This window comes from Artemia franciscana, chromosome 8, assembly GCF_032884065.1.
Source record: "Artemia franciscana chromosome 8, ASM3288406v1, whole genome shotgun sequence".
NCBI lineage: Eukaryota > Metazoa > Arthropoda > Branchiopoda > Anostraca > Artemiidae > Artemia > Artemia franciscana.
In genome coordinates, this window is record NC_088870.1 from 20,937,019 (window position 1) to 20,964,554 (window position 27,536).

At 35.2% G+C, this 27,536-nt stretch overlaps 4 protein-coding genes across 4 annotated transcripts in view; 1 reads left to right on the forward strand and 3 right to left on the reverse strand.

The window, feature by feature from the left end:
• Nucleotides 1-27,536, forward strand: part of LOC136030120 (DNA polymerase eta-like) — a 200,297-nt gene that overhangs the window by 78,980 nt on the left and 93,781 nt on the right. The window lies entirely within an intron of this gene.
• On the reverse strand, nucleotides 382-4,505 carry LOC136030122 (uncharacterized). The gene is made up of 3 exons (XM_065708805.1): nucleotides 4,438-4,505; nucleotides 2,351-2,470; nucleotides 382-877 (listed from the first exon to the last, which is right to left on the reverse strand). The coding sequence occupies exons 1-3, from the start codon at nucleotides 4,441-4,443 to the stop codon at nucleotides 440-442; spliced, it is 564 nt and encodes a 187-aa protein (XP_065564877.1). The 5' UTR covers nucleotides 4,444-4,505; the 3' UTR covers nucleotides 382-439.
• LOC136030124 (cuticle protein 19-like) lies at nucleotides 16,442-19,083 on the reverse strand. The gene is made up of 3 exons (XM_065708808.1): nucleotides 19,024-19,083; nucleotides 18,306-18,425; nucleotides 16,442-16,895 (listed from the first exon to the last, which is right to left on the reverse strand). The coding sequence occupies exons 1-3, from the start codon at nucleotides 19,027-19,029 to the stop codon at nucleotides 16,503-16,505; spliced, it is 519 nt and encodes a 172-aa protein (XP_065564880.1). The 5' UTR covers nucleotides 19,030-19,083; the 3' UTR covers nucleotides 16,442-16,502.
• LOC136030570 (adhesive plaque matrix protein-like) overlaps nucleotides 24,913-27,536 on the reverse strand; it is a 53,707-nt gene continuing 51,083 nt past the window's right edge. Inside the window, exons 10-11 of the mRNA XM_065709643.1 lie at nucleotides 26,824-26,943; nucleotides 24,913-25,426 (exon numbers count right to left, since the gene is read on the reverse strand). Of these exons, the coding sequence (XP_065565715.1) occupies nucleotides 24,974-25,426; nucleotides 26,824-26,943 (573 nt within the window). The 3' untranslated portion in view covers nucleotides 24,913-24,973. The remainder of the gene's footprint in view (nucleotides 25,427-26,823; nucleotides 26,944-27,536) is intronic.

Sequence of the window (27,536 nt, forward strand, 5' to 3'; positions counted from 1 at the left end):
TACCGTAATGGCGAGTTTCTTTCAGACGGTGAAAATACTGACCCTTAATTTTTGCTAGACAAAGATGAATGAGCCAATTTTTTGAAAGAAAAATAATCTGTTATCTTCTGTTTCAAAAGTAATTGATCATTGAGCTTTTTGGGATGGTTTTTAGGACTAAAGCGTGATGAACCTTTCTAAACGTTCGAAATCGTCAAATTATCTTTGTTATTACATGGAACGGGATGTAACCGTAATATTAACTAAATCTTAAGTCACTACAGGCTCAGGAGCGCCCTAACTTTAATAAGAAAACTCAAGTTTAACTTAGAATGATTTTGTTTATATGAAAATGAATATACTATAAAAAAAGAGTAAGATATAGATTTGAGACAAGACATCTTCAATGAAGTAACTTTTATTCTGGTATAAAAATAATGAATAAAAATTCTATAAGTATCTAATATTTTGGCTCATAAGCAGGTGCTTTGTATGCAGGAGTTGGGTATGCTGGTGCCTTGTATTCTGGGGCAGGGTAGGCAGGTGCTTTGTATTCTGGAGCGGCATATGCTGGTGTTTTGTATTCTGGAGCAGGGTACCCTGGTGCTTTGTATGCTGGTGTCTTGTATTCTGGAGCAGAGTAGACTGGTGCTTTGTATGCTGGTGCTTTGTATTCAGGGTATTTAGCTTCACCAGTGTATTGAACATCAGCGTTGTATCCACTGTAGGCATCAGCAGTATAGGTCACGGTCTGGACACGACCGTCCGGGAGGAGAACACGGTAACTTCCCTTGGTGTATCCTTTGTCGTCTGTGACCTGTTCATGTGCGTAGTCATTGTAGGTGTAGTCGTCCTTGACGGCCCAGGCAAATTGATATGGGGCGTAGTCGTATTTGTACTGTAAAGAAAGATTAGGTCATTTGCGTTTCAAATACTATCATAAACCTAATAAGAGAGCGGTTTGTTTCAAGTTAAAAAATAATAATGCCTATAGAATGAGTTCAATTCACATTGCTGTTTATGACAATTTGCCATGAACCCTTTAAATACATTAATTTATATTAAATCCAAGTGAGAAAGGCAATTAAGAAAATCTAGTTTTTACGTCATTTCAAATTTAAGCTATCCAATGTAACAAAAAAAAAAAAAAATGAATTGCCAACAAAGGTACTGAAATTGCATAAGAGTTTATTCAAAATTATTTGTTGTTCCTTATGTATGCTTGTATTGGCTAGCAAAACTGTTCTCAAATACAATTTACACCTTTTTTTTATAGTGACTTCGATGGATGGGCAAACCAGTTACGGTACTTACTAAGGTCTTAAACTTAGGAAAGGTCGTTGAATAGTCATTACACGATGAAACAATTGTCCATCATTTTTAGGTTTTGCACAACTTCTATCCTAACCTTAGCCCTATTTTTTGCTACGCCAATGTTTCAGGGATGTTAATGCTAGTTATGACCAAAGATACCAAATGAAAAAAGATACCATACTTTGGTCAAAGATGACCAAAGTATGTACATTTTTGTAATATGAAAAATATGTGAAATTCAGTACATTAGTTGAATCGTTCAAATGACAGGCCAATTATTTATGGCGCACGTATATTCGGTTTAAGTCGTTACAGGATTTACTCTCAGCTATGAAAGTTTACGAACAAATAACAAGGATAATCACCTCACAACCTACACCCACGCAATGGAAATTCATTGTTTTAGACGAAGGGCTGGTCAAAATGGTAAATAAAAATTTGAAAGAATTATGGAAACTGTGGAATTTTGAGAAAGGCCAACTTTTCTTGCAAATCCAATTATATCTGTGAAGTATGTCAAAGTATCCTCCCCAATTTATAGAGACGTTAAAAATTCCCACAGTCTGGTCTTGCAGTTCGCAACGTGAAACCACCAGGCCTACCAAATATCCACACACGTGGTGGGTTCACCCCTCCCCGAGGAAAGAGCTCATGGCTACTTTGAGTCACTGTTAAGCACAGTTACATTGATATCGAACAATCTGTGACACATTGTATATTGACATTAGATGGCAAGTATTCGGTTCAGATATTCCAATTGAGGAGTTGCCTTATCGATTATATATTGATACCATATCGGTTTGATTTATTCGGAACTTAATTCGAGACTTTCGTTAAATGAAATAAGACTTAAACTGATTTATTTTTCGTATATGTATTTTGAAATAAAGACAAACTTGTAGAATTTTAATTTCACTCCTCTGTTGTAGCAACTCAATTTCTTTAAAGTTCTCAAACAAGCTCAGTATTCTTTTGCTATTTATTAGTTTCATTGTTATTCATTTAAATAGTTTTTTATTTTTATTGAAGTAACGAAATGAGGAAAATTCAAACTTACGTCTGCTACTTTATATGCTGGCTTATACTCAGCTGCCTTGTATTCAGGTTTGTATTCTTGCTTTGGGTAGTCCTGAGGTGCAGCAAATGCAGCAGCAATCAAAGCACAAACGACGAATCCCTAAAATTGATAATAGACTTGACTTTGTGACTTAAAATTTGGAAGAAAATGATCAATAAATTTAGACAAAGTGTATTTACATCGGAGAAAACAGCCATTTGGTGAAATAATGCAAAGTTGCATCAGCGGTCTCTACTCTCCCAAATGCCCCAATAAACCCCCCCCCCCTGAAATGGTTCCATAGATGAAACACTTCAATAAATCAATAAACAAAAACTTATTTTTAACACATTATCAAGATACCTCGGTAATCTTCAGATGGGTTGTGGAAAATTAAGTCTTAATATATCTGGAAGTATCAACAATTTTCACAAATATACCGTCCCTTGTCGTAGAAGGGCCCAGGCACTGGCTCAAGCAAAGTACCAAATAATCCTTCTCATCTTTGTAAACCGGGCAAATATACCAATCTTCTTTAGAGCTTCCTCCGTTTACAAGCCTTAAAATTTTTTTCTAACTAGAAGACAATTATCCCCAAGATCAATCCAATAAGTGATATAACTAGACGGTAAATTCAGCTTAAGATATGACTGCTGCCCATAACTATGATAACGTCATAATAAATTTTAACATTTCCGAGTGTGTTTCCCCCTCGCTCTCTTCTGGGCCATTTGATTCTTCAGCAGAATCTTGTTTCCTTTCTCCAGATATGCGTGTATAGCCCCTATTTTGGGCTCATCCGAGACCATATAATAAATATATTACCGACATTAGCAGAAGTAACATCACCGAAATTACAACCCCCTAAAGAGAGCAGTATGGGTAGGCATGTACGCAATGGAGATCTATGCTACCTCCATGAAGTCCCAGTATTTTTGTGTTTTACGTATTTGCCATTATTTCATATATTTCTCCAGTTTTTTTCACCTCCCTCTCGAAAAACCTACCTCCTCTGCCTGCCCCACAAGATTTGCCATTTACATGCCTTATTAGAAATCTAGTTGTAAAATGGTCATTTAAGCTTTATTAAGCTTTTTTTTTTAGCTTTTTTTATTGAATTTATTGATAAAAACTCAACTGAAAAAGGAACTCTTAGCAACTCAGTGTTTAATGTTTATACTGATTACATAAAAAAACAAGTTTTTTTAACTGTAAGTAAGGAGCGACATTAAAACATAAAACGAACATGAATTACTTCGTATATGAAGGGGGCTGCTTCTTCATCAACGCCCCGCTCTTTACGCTAAAGTTTGACTCTTTCTCTCAATTCTTCTTTTTAAAACTGTAAAAATTACTGTTTTACTGTTGATTTTACTGTTTTACAAAGAAGAGATGAGAGAAAGAGCCAAACTTTAGCGTTTGATGGGTAACATTAAACTTATTGAATTTTATCTGTTTGAAATCAGCTTTAAAAAAATCTTTTGATATACCTCTTGTTTTTAAAATTCCATTTTTTGAGTTTCGGTTACTATTGGGCCGTATCGCTCCTTACTTACAGTTTGTAACCATGGAATGTCTTATAAGGAAACATTTTAAGAAGTACTTAAGCATTAATTTAAAAAAAATTGCACATAAAAGGGTCTAGGATTTTGTATTTCTGACTTTAAGCAGTATTGAGACTAACATTATGCATGAAAATGTCGCATAAGGGATTTTTGTCCTTGTGGCGGGGGATTTTACGAAAAGAATATTGCTCGAGAGGGAGACACCAAAAGAATTTTTTGTTTCGAGGGAAGATATGGTTTCTCTGCCTGCATTTTTAAGACCAGCATGTGAGTCGGAGATACGTTTTTGTTAGTTTTTGGGGAGATATAGTCATTTTACCTGCAATTTTACAGCTAGTGTAAGAGTCGGAAATTTTCGGGGAGGGATCTCAAACATAATTACGTCCTCCCTCTTATTTTGGTTCTAGCAATGAATTACATTCTTAATATTTTGGAAATATTGTCAATGATGTACTATGATGGTATTGTATGTCCTATTACTGAAAAGTCTTTTGAAGAAATTAATATAAACATAGGACTTACTTTCATCTTTTTAGTATCGTAATTTATAACCTCAAAATAAAACTGATAACATAAATAATACTTTGGGATGTTATATATGGTTTCATTCAGAAAGAAAAAAGTGACCACACCCTCCCGGCACATTTGGCCACCTTGGATTCTAAATTGCTAAAAACGCTTAGTTCCTTAACCTACACCTATTTGTGGTTTGACTATGGAATCCGTGTTAATTGTCATCTAATCCCTCGAACACGCGTCTGCAAACAAATGCAATATTCCAGAGGTTACAGCATAGCCTGCTTAAAATGAACCCTACAGCGAGAAAAAGTATTGGTCTTGTCCCTTCTAAAACAAAAGAGCATCGTAGGAAACTTACGGAATTTGGGTATTCCGTGATTTGACAGTTGAAGACAGGGAATAAAAACTGACAGTGCTGCTTCTGGTGACTTCATTAAAACAGTCAAAAATTTATAATTGGTAAGTTTAATCTGCTATGAAATAAGATTAAGCCAAACCATCCTAGTTAGAGATTATTCATCAGTATTTTTTGTGTTTTCAATAGTTATTATGTGAAAATGCAGTTTATTTGATATGGGCCTTTGTGTGTCGCTTTAATTTAATTGATTTGTGTGTGGCTTTAAACTGGTAGGTCCAATTGTGGCATAGTTCTGTTTTCTTTACCCACATCTTATAGAAGATAGAACTTCAGTATTTTCGTTTGGCCTCAAAATCCCCATTTTTGATTGTTTCCTCTTTACACATCTGAAAAGACAAGTTTATAGCAGTTTCTGACAGGCTTATAAAAGGAAAAAAAATCATTAAACGCTAGATGGCGTTGGTGATTTCCTTTATGATATTAGCGCTGCTTTCCACTCTTGTAAGTCTGTCATACACATACGTACACATATACGGAGGAATCCTGTGCTAAATGCTGAAATCCTGAGAAATCCGCCCTTATAGTTTTTTTTTCTCTTTTGAATACTCTTTGTTCATACTCCTCTCTTGATCACGGAATCAGTAAAAACTTTTCCTCTGCACCAAACATAATGCATCATGTTGACTGAAGAAATTTTTAAATTTGGACTTAAAATACGCCAATGCAGTTAGTAATTCTAACTATGAAAAAAAGGACATAAATTACCTCCATAGACCCACAAATTTAAGTGATTTTAAGTGGTTAGCAACTTCATTGCTGTGGTACCTATTGGGAAAAAGATGGGTAAAACTTTTAAGAAAAATGACATAAATGTAATTAACGATCGATGGTCATTTTTGGCGATGAGGGGTTGACACCTTTTACTAGTTTGTGTACTTAATTCGAAGATATTTGCTGAAAGTTGTTTCTTAACGACGAAAATTTGCCAGTCGCGAATATCCCATGAAAAGCTGGTTACTAGGTGTGGCTATAAAATATCGGGACTGATGCTTCCAAAAAAGATGTACGAATTCGCCAAAAGAGAACTATTGCAAGTCATCTAGCTTGAATCCACCCCATTCGAATCTTGCACCTCCCGTGTATGTAATCAAATTCTTCTGGCCGTGGTCTTTGTTTGTGTAAGACAGTGTTTCCACTTCTACTTATTTTGGCAGTAGAATACTTATTTTTGGACTTTTTTGCTTCCAAACTTACTTGCTGCTTATTTTGGAGGCATCTAGTTACTTTCTACTTATTTTCAGAGGCTTAACTTTTTGTGCCAGCCAAGTATTTTGGTTTTGATTCTGTTAAACTATAATCCTATAATTTCTTTCCATCTTCAAAATAAGACATAATGCGCCATATCTTCATCGCATGCGTATTAGCACCTTCTTTCAAGGTTTTTTTTTATTTTTTTAGTATTCCTGAAGTAAATTTTACAGAATTTTTTTTTGCGCTTTCCAAACTTATAAAAGCATGTCTGGACACGCCACTAAATGGAATAGCAGATAAGTGAAAGCGGAAAAATGGGTCTTGAGTAACGATTTTTTCATTTCCACTTTGGAATTCCATTTTATGGGATTCTTGAGGCTCCTTGAAATGGAAAAGTACACCAAAAATGGAGAGTCTGGACGGATGTTTCCAGAAAAAGTAAAACAATAAATTTGAAGCTGATCAGCCATAGTTTCTGTTGTCTGTTTCTACCACACCAAATCTCACCCATTCCCATTTTGACTTTTTCGCTCTCATGGTTGCAGCAGTAGCTGCAACCTAATAAAGAGCAAACCACAGCCCATAGTAGGCTAACCAAAAGTGAAAAATTGCGTTTAGAAATAGCTGTCCCGTGAAAAAAGTGCTATCTGACACTGATTCAGGAATTGTAACTATTATTTTGGTTTGCCCTAAAAGTAAAAGTTTATTGCGAAAAGAAATTTATGGTGATTTCGAAAAAAAAGTCAAGTCCGAAACTCCTCGAAAATTGCGTCAGATCAAAACAAGAATGTTCCATTGGAATCAGCATGATTGAAAACCTTGTATAGAGAGATTACAGGACCTCACCTTGAACAACAAGGAAGATCACTTTTTGCCATGGGTAGCACTGATCTCTCTCCGGTTTTCTTTTCCTTTTTTTCCGGGGCTAGTGGGTTACCAGAACATCATAGAGAGAGTCTTAACGGCGCATTCAAAAGCTATTTCTCCTATCTACGTGCTTTTTAAAAATTCCACTATCTGTAAGTGCCCTATGGGACTAAAAGTGGAACTTTGTTCCATTTCTCAAGGGGTGGAGCTACCAGAATGTCTTAGAAAGATTTTTTTAATGGCCCATATAAAACATTTTCCACATATTATTCATACAAATTCCAGCATCTTCGAATTCCAAATGACACTAAAAAAGCGCTTTTGGTGCCATGTTTCGAGTGGAAAAGCTAAGGCTAGTGGGCTACCGGATCTTTTAAGAGTTTTTGAAAGATATTGCTTATACCTACATGATTTCTATCAGTTCTGCGATCAGTAAGTGCAATTTAGCACTAAAAATAATACTTTTGGTGTCACTTCTTAAGTAGATTAAATAAAAAAAAACTAATTTTTTTTAGCTGAAAGTAAGGAGCGACATTAAAACTTAAAACGAACAGAAATTACTCCGTATATGAAATGGGTTGTCCCCTCCGCAATCCCTCGCTCTTTACGCTAAAGGTTTTAATTGTTTTAAAAAGTAGAATTGTGGCAAAGAGTCAAACCTTAGCGTAAAGAGCGAGGGATTGCGGACGGGACAACCCATTCCATATACGGAGTAATTTCTGTTCGTTTTAAGTTTTAATGTCGCTCCTTACTATCAGCTGAAAAATTAGTTTTTTTTTATTTAATTTCTGAACGTTTTTGAATTAATGCATGTTTGGTTTTGGCTCTCCGCACATAAATTATTAAAATGAAATTTGTATATTAATTCTTTTTTGGCTAAATGGCTTTCTCTTAGTTTTGATCAGACGATTTTGAGAAATAAGGGATGGAGAAGGAGGCCTAGTTGCCCTCCAATTTTTCGGTTACTTAAAAAGGCAACTAGAACTTTTAATTTTTAACGAACGTTTTTATTATCAAAAAAAAAATATACGTAACTTAAGAATTAACTTACGTAACAAACTTTCATAACCTTATATTTTTATTATGTATACGAGGGGGTTTGTACCCTCGTTAATACCTCGCTCTTTACACTAAATCGTAAGTTTTGTCCCAATTCTTTAAGAATGACCCCTGAATCAGAAAGGCTGTAGAATAAATAATTGAAATTACTAATAATACTTTAGCATAAAGAGCGAGGTATTTATCTCCTCCTAAATACCTCGCTCTTTATGCTAAAGTATTATTAGAACCCCTCATATTCGTAATAATATCTGTTCGTTTTAAGTTTCAATGCTACTCCTTCCTTTCATTTGAAAAAAGTTTTCATGTTTATTTTTCATTGTTTTCTTATAGTAATGCTAGAAAATCCTGCGCCCTTTTCATTGAATTTTTCTTCCCCCATGACAGATTCCTCCAAGTAAAGATCCTCCAACATAGCCCCCTCTCCTCAGCCCCACCCCCAAACAAAATAAAATCCCCCTGAAAACGTCTGTACACTTCCCAATAACCATTACTATATGTAAACACTGGTCAAAGTTTGTAACTTGCAGCCCCTCCCCCAGGGATTGTGGGGGAATAAGTCATCCCCAAAGACATAGTTATTATGGTTTTCGACTATGCTGAACAAAATGGCTATCTCAAAATTTTGATCCGTTGACTTTGGGAAAAATGAGCGTGGGAGGGGGCCTAGATGCCCTCCAATTTTTTTGGTCACTTAAAAAGGGCACTAGAACTTTTCATTTCCGTTAGAATGAGCCCTCTTGCGACATTCTAGGACCACTTGGTCGATACGATGTCCCCTGGGAAAAAAAACAAATAAACACGCACCCGTGAGTTGTCTTCTGGCAAAAAATACATAATTCCACATTTTTGTAGATAGGAGCTTGAAAATTCTACAGTAGGGTTCTCTGATACGCTGAATCTGATGGTGTCATTTTCGTTAAGATCCTACGACTTTTAGGGGGTGTTTTCCCCTATTTTCTTAAATAAGGCCATTTTCTCAGGCTCGTAACTTTTGATGGGTAAGACTAAACTTGATGAAACTTATATATTTAAAATCAGCATTAAAATGCGATTCCTTTGATGTAGCTATTGATATCGAAATTCAATTTTTTAGAGTTTTGGTTACTATTGAGCCGGGTCGCTCCTTACTACAGTTCGTTACTACGAACTGTTTGAAAAATCTTGAAGTCTAAAACGATATCATTGTAATAAGTATGTTCCAAAACTATTAACTGGTGGTTTGCAAGAACACCTTCCGTATGTTCCTCCTCCGAGCCCCCTTAAAAAATTAAACAATCATGGTCCTAAAAACACCAATTGATTAAATTAGACTATTAGAGGCTTGGTTCTTTTAGTAGAGTGTTGGACTTTAAATCAGAGCGTCTCGTGTTCGACTTTTGCTTGGAAATTTGTTTTTCAATCACGGTTTTGTCCCTTCTATATGATTATTTTCAGATTGCTCACTAATTTTGTAAACGTAATGCACAGCCACTTATTTGTTAAACTTTTCAAGCATTTTGATTCAAAAAGGAATAGAAGTCATCCAGTTTCTCGTTTGCAACTACATCCTTAGTAGATCACTAGATTCATACCCCAACCAGTGCTAGAATTTCCTCAAAATTCAGGGGGCGGGGTTGGAGCCAATTGTGAAAATGAATTGTGAAAGCCAAAGTGAAAGTGACAGAGAAAACTGGAAAATGATTCATATAGTAATAAAAAAGGTGAATATATTCTAAAGAAAATTGACCCGTTTCTGTGGATGCTTGAATTATGATGGCTGATCTTAGTTTTGACAAGATTTTTTTTAAAAATTAAATTTCATCTAGTGGGGGCAATCATGGGCCGGGAGACCTAAGGTCTAGCATGGGCAGTTGCCCTTCTTCCCCATAGCAAATTACGTCCCTGATCCCAACCCCTTGCCAATTAGGGATCGGAGAAGTGTAGTCATGTAGTTTTGGAACCACTCCAAAGTTATATAATAGAAGAAGGATTACTTGTTGTTATATTTACTTATTCATTTTATATTTGCTTTTTTAATATTTAATAGAAAGGATAAAACTATTTATAATCGATGTAACGGATATATCTACTACACGGAAGAGGATTTAGGGTAACCCCCTCCCCCCAGTAATGTGTGGTCTCGGACGAATGTTTTGACCATGATCGCAAGCAGATGGGCAATCCCTCCCCCTGGAAATTCGGGACTTTAAATTAATTATAAGGAAATCAAAGGAAAGAGAGCAGAATAGGGAAGAAACATTGAATAAAAATGTGTTTTTGCCCTATTGTTGGCTGCCTGCCAATAGATTTTGACCATTAATAATGAAAATAAAAGTTCTAATCTGTGACTGAGTGACCCCTTTCGAGTTTTCCAAAAACATTTTTCTATGTGATTTGGTTGGAGCAACAAAAAATTCAAATTCCTGATAGTAATGAATGGTAAGTAAGCACTGATCCTTGTCAATAACGAAAGTATGGGAGCCTAACTGTTGTTAACATTCAATCAAAGAATCATCTTTTTATGGTGATCCTAAGTATGCATTTGTTTATTAGTAATTAGTGCAGTTATTAGTACATAAGGCTGTTCGTATAATTATAGAAAACACAAGGAAGACAACTTGACACGGGGCAATTTCGGTAAAAAAAATGCCTTCAACTTTTGCTTGCATTGCAACAGAACCCATGAGTTGATATATGAAGCCACTATAATCAGCAATATTTTCCCTGAACGGAATGCTGGGAATTTGTGTATTTTCCCCTGAACAGACATATTTTTTGTGTTTTATTACCATTTTTTTTCAAGTACTGATTTTATTTATCTAGTTGTCACTTTGAAAAAGATTTAATTTTTTCAGTTATGAAGTATAGAGGTGTCAAATATATTGATTTTTGGTATTCAAAATTAAATTAAAAATATTAACTTAAAAATTTTTACCTGATTTTCTTAATCCTAGTTTTAATGTTTTACTTTGAACAAACTACTTTGATAATGCGTTACTTTTTGTAAACAGTGAGTCTAAAAGCATTAAATTTTTGGCTTTTGATAACCATGTTTAAAACTGTCGATATTAGTGAAAAATATCCGTCCAACGCTTCGGCATTGCTCAACAGAACTGAATGCTGGGAGTTTATATCTTAGTTTTTGTAATTAGGCTATTGTTTTGTGTATTTTTTGTAATTACTTACTTTTTTCATTTTTATATACTTTTACTTTAATTGACATACTTCTTCCATTGCCTTTACAAAAATTTTAGTCCCTAATCTTCATGAAATAAAGAAAAAAACACAAGTTTTTTCATCGAAAAATGAGAAGCAACATTAAAACTCAAAATGAACAGAAATTACTTATTGTTCTAACTAAACGACCCTTGTGTTTCAAGTGTCGTTTTTAAAGAATTTGAATACAATTTAAACTTTAGTGTAAAGAGCGAGGTGTTGAGGAGGGGGCAATCCCCCTCATATACGTAAAAATTTCTGTTTGTTTTAGGTTTTAATGTTGCTCCTTGCTTTCAGTTGGAAAGACTCGTTTTTTCGTTTAATTAAATAAAAAAAAAAAACAAGTTTTTTTTAACGGAAAATAAGGAGCGGCATTAAAACGAACAGGAATTACTTCGTATATGAAAGGGACTGCTTCCTCATCAACGCCCCACTCTTTACGACACCCTCCCGGCACTTTTAACCACCTTAGATTGTAATTGTAATTGCTACAAATGCTTAGTTCCTTAACCTACATCTATTTGTGGTTAAACTATGGAATATGTATTGTTCGCCATCTAATTCCGCAAACAGGCGTCTGTAAACACATGCAATTGTTGCAAAGGCTACAAGTAAAACCTGCCTAAAATGGACCCTGCACTAAGAGTAATTCCTAAGCGAGGAAAGTTGCTGGTCCTGTCCATTTTGAAACAAAAGAGCATCTTGGGAAACTTGGAGAAGTTGGGTCTTGGGCAATTTGACGAATGTAGGTACTTGGTTTTATTTCCGTGTAATTTTTATTTTTCAGTGTTGTAAATATAAAAGGAACTATTTTTAATATATTCTTTAATAGTAATTCTTGTCATTTTGAGTTTGATTTATTATAGGAATTTATTTCTGCCGATGTTAAGTTTAATATGGCTCTTTACTTTTCTCTGAAAAACTCCTTTTTCGAAAGTTTTTTTAATTAATTTCTGCTCGTCATGGCTTTCCATAGTTTATTTTATTGGTTAATATAATGAATATATCTTTAGTTTTTTTTTGTCTCTGGCGTAAGAATTAAAATAACTAATATAATTAGAATTAAGATTCTAATATAATAAGTAGAATATGTAACGATGGTCCACGCTGGTTTTGGCTATAAAGCCATTGCAATCTCTGTTTTAGATATTTTTAGTGGTTGTAGAAGGGAGCGGGGGTTAGGAACGCCATATACAGGGCATCAGGGGGCAAATCGCCATATCGTCTAGCGGGAGAACGCGTGATTCTTAACATTTTTTTTTATTGCATTTACCACCCCTTATACTTTTTTTCTAACAAGACCCTTCTCATCAATCAGAGGTAGCCGAGTGTTTTTTTAGTTTTATAATTATATCATATTACCGATTTATTCATCAAAGTAACATGTTGATGTTTTTATTCCTATTTGTAAATTTTTCCTGGAGAGAGATTGTTTGCGACTATTTAGACCTACTGAGACTTCCCAAAACGCCTCCCAGGAACTCCCACACTTTGTTTATGAATTGTCTATATACCTCTCAGGGACACACATACCCCTTGTTCATGCCTTTTCTAGACTTACAGGAACAATTGTTATCGGCTCACACCTTGTATATTAATCTCCCCCTCACTGTCGAGAAATTAGTTTGATTTGAAAACTTGCTGGGCTAGCATGGACTAACTTATCGAAGCTTTTCTCAATTAAATAAAAAAAAGGAACAAGTTTATTCAAATGAAAGTAAGGAGCAACATTAAAAATCAAGACGAACAGAAATTATTTCCTCTATAAAAGGGTTGCCACCCTCCTAAATACCTTGCCCTTCACTCTAAATTTTTTAGCACTTTTAAGAAAAACTTCCTATTCTAATTAAACGCCCCCTCAGTTTCAGGAGTCGTTCTTAAAAAAATTGGTACAAACAGTAAAGATCAAGGTATTGAAGTGGGGGGGGGGAGCAATCCTTTCATATACGGGATAGTTTCTGTTCGTTCTGATTTTTAATGTCAACCCTACGGAAAATCATCCCCATGGAAAGTCGCCCCAAGCAAAATTTCCCCTTTCCTCTGAAAATGTCTTAATACTTTCCAATAACAAATACTATACCTAAAAAATGGGCTTTAACACTTGAAGATCTATCCCTAAGGTTTCTGGGGCTCATGTTATCTCCGAAAACATGGTTTTGGGATTTTTAAATATGCTGGACAAAAGGGCTATCTAAAAATTCTGATCAAAATTTCCCAAAATTTTCTGCGAAATAAAAGGGACGGACATCGGTTAGTTATCCTACAATCTTTTTTGCCGCTTAAAAAGGGCGCTAGAACTTTTAATTTCCGTTCAAATGAGCCCTCTGTCGATGTTCTAGGAAAAGAAAAAAAACGGTAACATTGTAATAGTTATGGTCCAAAACCCTTAACTTGAGATATACAAGAACCCCTCCCGTATACTCCCCCTCCCAGTCCCCTTTGTAAGTCTTATTAGTCCGTTGGGAGAATTCGCTATGAACTCTTTAACACGGTCAGCCGATGTTGCGGCTCGCAAAACGATTTTTAAAATATTGAATGTTCTTAAGAGGAAGAAATTCATAGAAGAACAAATAACTGAATATCAAAATTCCAAATGGTTATTCCTTCACATATCCCCTTCCCTCCTCCTGTCCGCAAAATTGGAGCTTCGCCAAATATAGTTTAATGCTCTCACTTTTTATAATAGAAGCTTTTTATTTCACTCATTATTTAACTTTTTCGTAGCCAATTACAAATGTATTTGCTGAATATGGTCAAATAACAATGCTTTTGGTGATGACATTACTATCCATAGTCTTTGGGAAAAGGACTATAAGTTGCGCAAGTTTATCCTACAAGTTTTTTCAACTGAAATTAAGGAGCAACATTAAAACTTAAAACGAACAGAAATTATTACGTTAATGAAGGGGATTGCCCCTCCTCAACACCTCGCTCTTTACGCTAAAGTTTTTTAGTACTTTAAAAAAAAAACTTCATATTATTCTAATTAAACAACCCTTGTGTTTCAGGAGTCGTTCTTAAAGAATTGGGACAAAATTCAAACTTTAGCATAAAGAGCGAGGTGCTGAGGAGGGGGTGATCCCCTTAATACACGTAACAATTTTTGCTCGTTTTAAGTTTTAATGTTACTCCTTACTTTCAGTTGAAAAACTAGGTGTTTTTTCATTTAATTAAATAAAAAAACAAGTTTTATTCAACTGAAAATAAGGAGCGACATTAAAACTTAAAACGAATAGAAATTATTTCGTATATGAAAGGGGTTGTCCCCTCCTTTTTAAAAAATAGTAAAATAATAAAAATAATAACTTTTTAAAATAATAAAAAAAACTTTAGCGTAAAAAGCGAGGCGTTGAGGAGGGGACAACACTTTCATTTACGGAATAATTTCTTTTCGTTCTAAGTCTTAATGTCGCTCCTTACTTTCAGTTGAAAAAACTTGTTCTTTGATTTATTTTCAATACGTTTTGGGATTAATACATGTTTTGATTTTGGCTAACCACTCATGAATAATTAAGACGTTTTTTTTTTTTGGCAAAATTGCTTTCTCATAGTTTTGATCAGACGATTTTTAGGCCTGGTTGCACTCCAATTTTTGGTTACTTAAAAAGGCAACTAGAACTTTTTAATTTTTTTAAAACGTTTTTATTAGTAAATAAATATTTACTAATAAATATACTAACTTACGAATTAACTTACATAACGAACTTTTCTATTTGTATATTTTTATTACGTATATGAGGAGGATCGCTTCCTCGTCAATATCTCGCTCTTTACACTAAAGCTTCAATTTTGTCCCAAGTCTTTAAGAATGACCCCTGAATCACAAAGGCCGTAGAATAAATAGTTGAAATTACTAAAAAATACTTTAGTGTAAAGAGCGAGGTATTGTGAAGGAGACGCTCAAAAAGACATAATTATTAGTTTTTCCTCTATGCTGTAAAAAATGGTTATCTCAAAATTCTGATCCGGTGAGTTTGGGAAAAAATAAGCGTGGGAGGGGGCGTAGGTGCCCTCCACTTTTTTGGTCACTTGAAAAGGGCACTAGAACTTTTAATTTCTACTAGAACGAGCCCTCTTGCGACATTCTAGGACCACTAGGTAGATGCAATCACCTCTGGAAAAAAAACAAATAAACACGCATCCGCGATCTGTCCTTTGGCAAAAAATAAAAAATTCCACATTTTTGTCCATAGGAGCTTGAAATTTCGACAGTATGGTTCTCTGATACGCTTAATCTTGATGGTGTTAAGATTCTACGACTTTTAGGGGGTGTTTCTCCCTATTTTCTGAACGAAGGCAAATTTTTTCGGGCTCTTAACTTTTGATTGGCAAGACTAAACGTGATGAAACTTGTGTATTTAAAATCAGCACAAAAGTACGATTCTTTTGATGTAACTATTGGTATCGAAATCCCGTTTTAGAGTTTCGGTTACTATTGAGGCGGGCTTGCTCCTTACTATTGTTCGTTACCACGAACTGTTTGGCAAATAGATTGAATTCGATCGTCAGCTGTCTTAGTTCGGGTCCCTTGCGCGATAGACCCTGAATTAGAATGGCAAGGGTTCAATCCCTTTTTTTGTAGAGAAATCATAGCACTAGGAACTCATTAGAATATTTTCTGTGATATTTTTCTGGTTGTCAGGTTACGTTCCAACTTTTTCTTGTTTATTGCTATTCCACACCTGTATGTCTATTTTTTTTGTGTTTATCAGGGGGGAGGGGGAAGAAATCGTGAAATAGAAATTTAATTCTTTTTGCTCGACTCAATGTAGATCAGATCGAAATTGATGCGAGCCAATGTTGACATATTTGATAGTAATGTGAACCAATACTTATTTCCTGAACGTGCATATGAACATGTGTGCATTGATATTAGGTATGTTTACTAAGCCTCATATAATAACATATCAGTCTACCGTAATGGCGAGTCTCTTCAGACAGTGAGCCTTATTTTTTAGCTAGACAAAGATGAATGAGCCAATTTTTTGAAAGCAAAAAGAATATTTTATCTCCTGTTTCAAAAGTAACTGATCTTTGAGCTTTTTGGGATGGTTTTTGTGACTAAAACCTGATAAACCTTTTTAAATGTTCAAAATAGTCAAATTATCTTTGTAATTACATGGAACTGAATGTAACCATAATATCATGCGCTCATGAGCGCCCTAACTTTAATAAGAATACTCAAGTTTAAATTAGAATCCATTTCAATAATTTTGTTTATATGAAAATGAATATACTGTAAAAAAGAGTAAGATATCGATTTAAGTCAATATATCCTCAATGAAGTAACTTTTATTCTGGTATAAAAATAACGAACAAAAAATTCTTTAAATATCTAGTATTTTGGCTCATAAGTAGGTGCTTTGTATGCAGGAGTTGGGTATGCTGGTGCCTTGTATTCTGGTGCAGGGTAGGCTGGTGCCTTATATTCTGGGGCAGGGTAGGCAGGTGCTTTGTATGCAGGTGTCTTGTATTCTGGAGCAGAGTAGGCTGGTGCTTTGTATTCAGGGTATTTAGCTTCACCAGTGTATTGAACATCGGCGTTATATCCACTGTAGGCATCAGCAGTATAGGTTACGGTCTGGACACGACCATCTGGGAGGAGAACACGGTAACTTCCCTTGGTGTATCCTTTGTCGTCGGTGACCTGCTCATGTGCATAGTCATTGTAGGTGTAGTCGTCCTTGACGGCCCAGGCAAATTGATATGGGGCGTAGTCGTATTTGTACTGCAAAGAAAGATTATGTCATTTGCGTGTCAAATACTATTGTTAACCTAATAAAAGAGCGGTTTGTTTCAGGTTAAATAAAAAAAAATGCCTGTTTAAATGCGAGTTTATATAATAAACTCGATTCACATTGCTGTTTATGACAATTTGCCGTGAGCCTTTTAAGCACATTAATTTCTGTTAAATCCGAGTGAGAAAGGCACTTGAGAAAATCTAGTTTTTATGTCATTGCAAATTTAAGCTATCCGTTGTAGAAAAAAATAAATCAGTTACCAAAAAAATATTGGAACTTCATAAGAGTTGGTTCAAAATTATTTGCTGTTCCTAATATATGCTTGTATTGGCTAGCAAAACTGTTCTCAAATACAATTTACACCCTTTTTTATAATGACTTCGAAGGATGGGCAAAGCTCTTACGGTATTTACTAAGGTTTGAAACTTAGAAAAGGTTGTTGAATAGTCATTATGATGAAGCATTTGTCTATCATTTTTAGGTTTTGCACGACTCCTATCCTTACCTTAGCCCTATTTTTTGCTCCGCCATTGTTTCAGTGATGTTAATACTAGTTTTGACCAAAGATAAGTATGTACATTTTTATAATGTGAAAAATATGTGAAAAACTATATACATGAAAAACTCAGTACATTAGTTGAATCTTTCAAATGACAAATCAAATATTTACATCGCACGTATTTCCCAAGAAAGTTTACAAAGAAATTTTGTAATAACAAGGATAATCACCTCACAACCTACACCTACCCAATGGAAATTCATTGTTTTAGACGAAGGGGTGGTCAAAGTGGAAAACAGTATTTTGAAAGAATTATGGACTCTGTGAGATTTTTGGAAAGGCCAACTTTTCTTGCAAATCCAATTATATATATGAAATATGTCATAGTATCCTCACCCCTCCTCGAGGAAAAAGCTCATCATCGGCTTGGCACCCTCGCTGTACGAATTAAAATTGTGCAAAGCAAATCAGTGCAAGCATTCCAATTTGGAAAACGATCGTAGTTGTACAAGTTAAGTACAGTTACATTGATATTGAAGAGTCTGTGACGCATTGTACACTGATATTAGATGGCAGCTAGTCGGTTCGGATATTCCAAATGAGTAGTTGCTTTATCGGTTATATTTTGATTCCATATCGGTTTGATTTATTCTGAACTTAATTTGAGACTTTCATTAAATGAAATAACGCTTAAATTGATTTGTTTTTCGTATATCTATTTTGAAATAAAGACTAACCTGTAAAATTAGGATTTCACTCCTCTGGTCTAGCAACTCAATTTCTTTAAAGTTTTCATATAAGCTCAGCATTCTTTTGCTATTTATTAGTTTTATTTTTATCCATTTAAATAGTCTTTTATTTTTATTGAAGCAATGAAATGAGGAAAATTCAAACTTACGTCTGCTGCTTTATATGCTGGCTTATACTCAGCTGCCTTGTATTCAGGTTTGTATTCCGGCTTTGGGTAGTCCTGAGGTGCAGCAAATGCGGCAGCAATCAAAGCACAAACGACGAATCCCTAAAATTGATAATTAAGTATGAAACTATAAATGTAAGAAATCGTAATCTTAGACATGCCTTTTAGACTTAAAAAAAAAGCATCCCTGAACTTTCTTCTGGCAAAAATAAAGAAGATTCCACATTTTCGTAGATAGGTGCTTGAATCCCTACAGTAGGGTTATCTGATATAGTGAATTTAGCGGTGCGATTTTCATTAAGATAGCCCGACTTTTGGGGGTATTTTCCTTCTTTTTTGAAAATCAGGCTTTTTTTCAGGCTCGTAGCCTTTAATGAGTAACATTAAACAATGAATTTCGTATATTTGGAATCAGCATAAAAAGTCAATCTTATGAGGTATCTATTGTTGTTAAAATTTGTCTTTTAGAGTGTCGGTTGCTGTTGAGTCGAGAACCTCCTTACCTACAATTCGTTAGCACGAACGGTTTCTTAGAGAAATGTTGTAAGAAGTTCGTATACATTAATTTGAAAAAACGGCATATACAAAACTTTTGGATTATGTACTTCTAGCTTGAAGCATCATTGAGACTAGCAATAGTTATTAAGTATATAATGTATACTAATATTATACAAAACTAAAATATTAACATGGGACTTACTTTCATTTTTTTTTCTTTTTAGTCTTGTAAACAATGGCCTTAAAATATAACTGATAGCAAAAATGAATACTTTGGGACATTATATATGATTTAATCAGAAAGAAAAAAGTGGCCACACCCTCCCGGCACTTTTAACCACCTTGGATTGTAAATACTACAGATGCTTAGTTCTTTAACCTACACCTATTTATGGTTAACTATGGAATCTGTGTTATTCGCTTTCTAATTCCGCGAACACGCGTCTGCAAACAAACGCAATTATCGTAGAGGCTGAAGTACAACGTGTCTTAAATGGAACCTGCACTAAGCGTAATTTTAAGCGAGAAAAAGTGCTCGTCCTGTCCATTTTGAAACAAAAGAGCATCTTGGGAAACTTAGAGAAGTCGGGTCTTGGGCGATTTGACGAATATAGGTACTAGATTTTATTTCACTGTAATCTTTATTTTTCGATGTTGTAAATATAAAAGAAAATATCTGTAATATATTTTGTAAAATATTCTTTAATAGTAATTCTGGTCGTTTTGAGTTTCAGTTATTATAGGAATTTTTTTCTGCTGATTTTAAGTTTAATATGGCTCTTCACTTTTCTTTGAAAAACTTCTTTTTCAGAAAGTTTTTTTTTAATTAATTTTTGTTCGGCATGGCTTTCCGTAGCTTTTTTATTGGTTAATATAATGAATATTTCTCTAGTCTTTTATGCCTTTGGCGTAAAAATTAAAATAACTGATTCTAATATAATAAGTAGAATTTCTGGCTATACAGCCATCGTAATCTTTTTTTTAGATATTTTTAGTGATTGCAGAAGGGAGCGGGGGCTAGGAACACCATATAGCATCAGGGGGCAAATCGCCGCATTGTTTAGCGGGATAATGCGTTGATTCGTGACATTTTATCTATTGTATTTACTACCCTTTAATACTTTTCTTTCTAACAAGACCCTTGCCATCAATCAAAGGTAGGAGAATGTTTTTTAGTTTTGTAAGTATATTATATTACCAATTTATTCATCAAAGTGACAGATTGATGTTATTATTCCTATTTGTAAATTTCACCTTGAAAGAGGTTCTTTATCAAGGAGGCACACTCGTGCCTCTATAAAGAGGTGAACCACGACAATGTTAAGCGATCTTCGGTTCCAGTGGTCGCAGAGGGATGGGGAGGGATGCATTTCGTAGCCCGAGCTCTAACTAAGAAACCTTCCAAATTTCATCCCCCTCCAACTTTTCCTTCATGGGGAAAATCTGGCCGAAAGTTTCGACCCGTCAACCCCAGCCCCCCTTTAACGTTGTCCGATCGGGCTTTTTTGTTTTTTTGCTAACCTCCCGCTCTTGGCTTCGGAAAGGCCCTCTTTTAATTAACAAAAAATTGAAATGAATGAATAATGGAATAACTTCGAAAAATGTTAAACACAAGAGGAAAGGAGAACCATTGCGCCGAAACTAGTAATTAGTAACAATGAAGTCCCCCCACAAAAAAAAACCTGTACAAAAGAGTCCTTAAAAGCGGGGGGTTTGGGGGGCGGCAGCCCCCCAACTGCCTCTTCTAATTCCTGTACGTTTTAAGGTTCGACTTTGGGACGCAGCCTCTTTAACTCTTTAAGAAAACGAAGTTTTTTTCATATTATGACTATTTAGACCTACTGAGACTTTCCAAACGTCTCCCGAGAATTCCCACTCTTGTTTATGAATTGTCCATATACCTCTCAGGGACACACTTACCCCTTGCTTATGACTTTTCTAGACATACAGGAACAATTGTTATCGGCGCACACCTTGTATATTAATCTCCCCCTCGCCGTCGAGAAATCAGTTTGATTTGAAAACTTGCTGGGCTAGCATGGACCACCTTATCGAAGCTTTTCTCAGTTAAATAAAAAAAGAGCAGGTTTTTTCAAATGAAAGTAAGGAGCAACATTAAAAATCAAAACGAACAGAAATTATTCCTTATATGAAAGGGTTGCCTTCTTCTTCAAAACCTTGCGCTTTACGCTAAAGTTTTTAGCACTTTTGAAAAAGCTTCCTATTCTAATTAAACGGCCCTTGAATTTAAGGAGTCGTTCTTAAAAAATTGGGATAAACAGTCAAACTTTAGTGTAAAGAGCAAGGTACTGAGGAGGAGGAACAATCCTTTCAGATACGGAATAATTTCTGTTCGTTCTGAGTTTTAATGTTGATCGTACGGAAAATCATCTCCTTGGAAAGCCGACCCAAGCACAATCTCTCCTCCCTCCAAAAAGCGTCTCTATACTTTCCAATAACAAATGCTATAGCCTACCTAAACAACGGGCAAATTTTATAATTTAAAGACATATCCACAGGGGCTGTGGGTTTCATGTTATCTCCGAAAGCATAGTTTTGGAACTTTTCAACTATGCTGAAAAAAATGGCTATCTCAGAATTTTGATCAAAGTTTTTCAAAATTTACTGAGAAAAAAGGGACGGGACAGGGACTAGTTGTCCTACAATCTTTTTCGTCACTTCAAAAGGCCGCTAGAGCTTTTAATTTCCGTTCAAATCGGCCCTCTCTCGATGTTCTAGGACTATTGGCTCGCTATGATCATCCCTGAGAAAAAACAAATATGTACGCATCCCTGGTCTTTCTTCTGGCTTAAAAAAATTACAAAATTCTACATTTTTGCATCCTCTACTTGATACCTCTACTGTAGCGTCATCTGATACGCTGAATCTGATGGTGTGTTTTCATGAAAATTTTTTGACTTTTAAGGGGTATTTCCCCCCTTTATCGAAAGTCAGACAAATTTTCTCATGGTTGTAGCGTTTTAGGGGTTTAAACCAAAATTTAAAAACGTGTTTTGAAAAAAACTGCCGTGTGAAAAAAAATCACCATCTGACACTGACTCAGGAATGGTAGCTATTATTTAGGTTTGTCTTAAAAGTAAAAGTTTATTGTGAAAAGAAATTTAAGGCGTTTTCAAAAAAAAAATGCCGAAACCCTTCAAAAATCACGTCAAATCAAAATGAAAAGTGTACTATTGGAATCAGCATGGTCGAAAACCTCATACAGGAAATATTACAGGTCCCCTCCTTGAACAACAAGGAAAATTCACTTTTTTGCATCGATAACACTCAGCCGACTCACGTTTTTTTGTTGATTTTTGCAGTTTTTTTGTTTTTTTAGTGGGCTACCAGAAAGTCATAGAAAGATGCCTAATGGCTCATTCCAAAGCTATTTCTCATATCTACTTGCTTTTTATAAATTCAGCCATCTGCAAGTGCCGTATGGCAATAATATGGCGCGTTTTGTGCCATTTCTAAAGGGGTGGGGCTAGCGGGCTCTCAAAACATCGTAAACGGATTTTTTTATAGCTCATATAAAAGATATTGCTCTTATTTGCGTTTTTTACTATAAAATCTACCATCTGCAAGTGCCAAATGGCACTAAAAATGGCATTGTCGGTGCCATGTCTCAAGTGGAAAAGCTGGGGCTAGTGGGCATCCAGAACGTCTTAGAGACATTTGAATGGCTCATTTGAAAGCTATTGCTCAAATATACGTGCTTTTGTCAGTTCTACCATCCGTAAGTGCCATATAGCACGAAAAACGATACTTTTGGTGCCACTTCTTAAGTGGAAAAGTTTGGAAGTATAAAACGGTAACATTGTAATAGTTATGGTCCAAAACCCTTAACTGGAGATATACAAGGACCCCTCCCGTATACTCCCCCTCCCAGTCCCCTTAGTAAATCTTATTAGTCCGTTGGGAGAACTCACTATGAACTCTTCAACACGGTCAGCCAATGTTGCAGCTCGCAGAAGGATTTTAAAATATTGAGTGTTCTTAAGAGGAAGAAATTCATAGAAGAACAAATAATTGAATCTCAAAATTGCAAATGACTATTCCTTCACATACTCCCTTCCTTCCTCCTGTTCGCAAGAGTTGAGCTTCGCCAAATATAGTTTAATGCTCTCACCCCTTATAATAGGAGCTTTTTATTTAACTCATTATTTCACCTTTTTATAGCCAATTATAAATGTATTTGCTGAATACGGTCAATAACAATGCTTTTGGTGATGACATTGCTGTCCATAGTCTTTGAAAAAAGGGCTGTAAGTTACACAAGTTTGTTTTACAAGTTTTTTCAACTGAAAGTAAGGAGCAACATTAAATCTTAAAAAAGCTTCCTATTGTTCTAATTAAACAACCCTTGTGTTTCAGGAGTCGTTCTTAAAGAATTGGGTCAAAATTTTGATGTGGTAACTTCGGGAGAAAAGAGTGTTGGAAGGGGCCTAGGTGCCCTCCTATTTTTTCGGTTACTAAAAATGGCACTAGAGCTTTCAATTTCCGTTAGAATGAGCCCTCTCGCGACATTCTAGGACCACTGGGTCCATACGATCATCCCTGGGAAAAAAACAAATAAACACGCATCCGTGATCTGTCTTCTGGCAAAAAATACAAAATTCCACATTTTGTAGATAGGAGCTTGAAACTTCGACAGTAGGGTTCTCTGATACGTTGAATCTTGATGGCGTTCAGATTCTATGACTTTTAGTGGGTGTTTCTCCCTATTTTTTAAACTAAGGCAAATTTTCTCAGGCTCTTAACTTTTGATTGGTAATACTAAACTTGATGAAACTTATGTATTTAAAATCAGCACAAAAATATGATTATTTTGATGTACTGTTGGTATCAATATCCCGTTTTTTAGAGTTTCGGTTACTATTGGGCCGGGTCGCTCCTTACTACAGTTCGTTACCACGAGCTGTTTGATTCGTTACCTCGAACTGTTTGACAAATAAATTGGATTCGATCATCAGCCGCCGTAGTTCGAGTGCTAGCGCGATAGACACTGAATCAGAATGGCAAGGGTTCAATCCCTTAACCAGGCATTTTTATTTCAATTATGATTTTCTTCCTTACATATTACTATTTTTCAGCTAATTCACTATTTTTTTTTTCTTTAATTGTGAAATTTCCTTTACGCTATTTTTGGAACAAATTACGCCCCGACACCCTAACTTATTGCCAATAAGGGTCTGGAGAAAAGTATGCTTATGGTTCTAAAACCACTCAAAGTTGTATCTTCAAAGAAGGATTACTTATTGTTACATTTATTTATTCATGTTAATTCCTTTTTACTATTTAATTGACAGAATAAAACTATTTGTAATTTATGTAGAGAAATCATACCACTAAGAACCCATTAGAATATTTTCTGTGATATTTTTCTGGTTGTCAGGTTACTTTACAACTTTTTCGTGTTTATTGCTATTCCACGCCTGTATGTCTAATTATTTGGTGTTTATCAGGGGGGGGGGGGAGTAAATCTTGAAATAGAGATTTAATTCGTGTTGCTCGACACAATGTAGATCAGATTGAAAATGATGCGAGCCAATGTTAACATATTTGATAGTAATGCGAACCAAAACTTATTTCCTGAACGTGCATATGAATATGTGTGCATTGACTATAATGTATGTTTACTATGACTCACACATAATAGTTTACCGTAATCGCGAGTTTCTTTCAGACAGTGAATACGCTGAGCCTTATTTTTTAGCTAGACAAAGATTAATGAGGCAATTTTTTAAAAGAAAAAAAGAATCTGTTATCTTCTGTTTCAAAAGTAACTTATCTTTGAGCTTTTTGGGATGGTTTTTTGTGACAAAAACCTGATGAAATTTTTTAAACGTTCAACATTGTCAAATTATCTTTGTAATTACATGAAATGGGATGTAACCATAATATCAACTAAATCTTAAGCCACTGTAGGCTCGTGAGCGCCCTAACTTTAAGCTCCTTACTACAGTTCGTTACCACGAACTGTTTGAAAACTCAAGTTTAAATTAGAATCCATTTCAATGATTTTGCTTAAATGAAAATGAATATACTATAAAAAAAAAAGAGTAAGATATCGATTTAAGTCAATATATCCTCAATGAATTAATTTTTATTCTGGTATAAAAATAACGAATAATAAATTCTATAAATATCTAGTATTTTGGCTCATAAGCTGGTGCTTTGTATGCAGGAGTTGGGTATGCTGGTGCCTTGTATTCTGGGGCAGGGTAGGCTGGTGCCTTGTATTCTGGTGCAGGGTAGGCAGGTGCTTTGTATTCTGGAGCAGGATATGCTGGTGTTTTGTATTCTGGAGCAGGGTAGGCTGGTGCTTTGTATGCTGGTGTCTTGTATTCTGGAGCAGAGTAGGTTGGTGCTTTGTATTCAGGGTATTTAGCTTCACCAGTGTATTGAACATCAGCGTTGTATCCACTGTAGGCATCAGCAGTATAGGTTACGGTCTGGACACGACCGTCTGGGAGGAGAACACGGTAGCTTCCCTTGGTGTATCCTTTGTCGTCTGTGACCTGCTCATGGGCATAGTCATTGTAGGTATAGTCGTCCTTGACGGCCCAGGCAAATTGATATGGGGCGTAGTCGTATTTGTACTGCAAAGAAAGATTAGGTCATTTGTGTTTCAAATACTATCATAAACCTAATAAGAGAGCGGTTTGTTTCAATTTAATTAAAAAAAAAAATAATGCCTACAGAATGAGTTCGATTCACATTGCTGTTTATGACAATTTGCCGTGAGCCCTTTAAGCACATTAATTTATGTTAAATCCGAGTGAGAAAGGCACTTGAGAAATTCTGGTTTTTATGTCATTGAAAATTTAAGCTATCCAATGTAAAAAAAAAAAAAGATATCTGTTACCAAAAATGATGTTGGAACTGCTATGCATGCTTGTATTAACTAGCAAAACTGTTCTCAAATACAATTTACACCCTTTTTTATAATGACTTCTAAGGATGGGAAAAGCTGTTACGGTAATTACTAAGGTCTGAAATTTAGAAAAGGTTGTTGAATAGTCATTATACGATGAAACATTTGTCTATCATTTTTAGGTTTCGCACGACTCGTGTCCTAACCTTAGCCCCATTTTTTGCTATGCCATTGTTTCAGTGATGTTAATGCTAGTTTTGACCAAAGATGAATACGCATATTTTTATAATATGAAAAACATGTGAAACTCAGTACATTAGTTGAATCATTCAAATGACAAACAATTATTTATATCGCACGTACTTTCGGTTTTAGTCTTTACAGGATTTGCTCTCAGCCATGAAAGTTTACGATGAAATTTTGCAATAACAAGGATAATCACCTCACAACCTACCCCCACCCAATGGAAATTTATTGTTTTAGACGAAGGGCTGGTCAAAATGGTAAATAAAAATTTGATAGTGTAGGATTTTGAGAAAGGCCAACTTTTCTTGCAAATCCAATTATATCTATGAAATATGTCATAGTATCCTCCCCAATTTATAGAGAAGTTTGAAATCCCCGCAGCCTGGTCTTGCAGTGCGTACCATGAAACCACCAGGCCTACCAAATATCCACACACGTGATGGGTTCACCCCTCCCCGAAGAAAGAACTCACGGTTACATTGAGGTCACAGTTAAGCACAGTTACATTGATATCGAACAATCTGTGATACATCGTATATTGATATTAGATGACAAGTATTCGGTTCGGATTTTCCAAATGAGGAGTTGCTTTATCGATTATATATTGATACCATATCGGTTTGACTTATTCTGAGCTTAATTCGAGACTTTTGTTAAAAGAAATAAGACTTAAATTGATTTATTTTTGTAGATGTATTTTGAAATAAAGACTAACCTGTTAAATTTTAATTTCACTCCTGTGGTGTAGCAACTCAATTTCTTTGAAGTTTTCAAATAAGCTCAGTATTCTTTTGCTATTTATTAGTTTCATTGTTATCCATTTAAATAGTCTTTAATTTTTATTGAAAAACGAAATGAGGGAAAATTCAAACTTACGTCTGCTGCTTTGTATGCTGGCTTATACTCAGCTGCCTTGTATTCAGGTTTGTATTCCGGCTTTGGGTAGTCCTGAGGTGCAGCAAATGCGGCAGCAATCAAAGCACAAACGACGAATCCCTAAAATTAATAATTAAGCGTGAAACTATAGATTTAAGAAATCGTAATCTTAGACTTGACTTTTAGACTTGAAATTTGGAAGAAAATGATTAATAACTTTAGATAAAGTATATTTAAAGCAAAGAAAGCAGCCCTATGTTGAAATACTATAGAGTTGCATCAGCGGTCTCTACTCTCCCAAAATCCTATTCCAATGAAAATCCCCCCCTAAAATGGTTACATAGATGAAACACTTCAGTAAACAAAAACTTCCTTTTAAGAAATTATCAAGATACCTCGCTAATATGCTTACGGATTGTGGAGATTTAGGTTTTAATAAATCTGGAAGTATCAATCAATTTTCATAAATATACACTCCCTTGTCGTAGAAGGGCCCTGGCACTGGCTCAAGCAAAGCAGCAAATAATTTATCTCATCTTTGCAAACCGGGCAAATATTCCAATCTTTTTTACAACTTCCTCCGTTTATAAGCCTTAAAAAAAATTCTATCTAGAAGGCAATTGTCCCTGAGCTCAATCCAATAAATGATATAACTAGACAGTATTTTCAGCTTAAGGTAGGACTCCAGCCCATAAACTATCTTAACATCATAA

Coding starts and splice junctions, on each gene's coding strand:
- LOC136030122 (XM_065708805.1), bottom strand. Junction 878..2,350: donor CAGCATATAAAGTAGCAGAC/GTAAGTTTGAAT, acceptor CTTTCTTTACAG/TACAAATACGACTACGCCCC.
- LOC136030124 (XM_065708808.1), bottom strand. Junction 16,896..18,305: donor CAGCATATAAAGCAGCAGAC/GTAAGTTTGAAT, acceptor CTTTCTTTGCAG/TACAAATACGACTACGCCCC.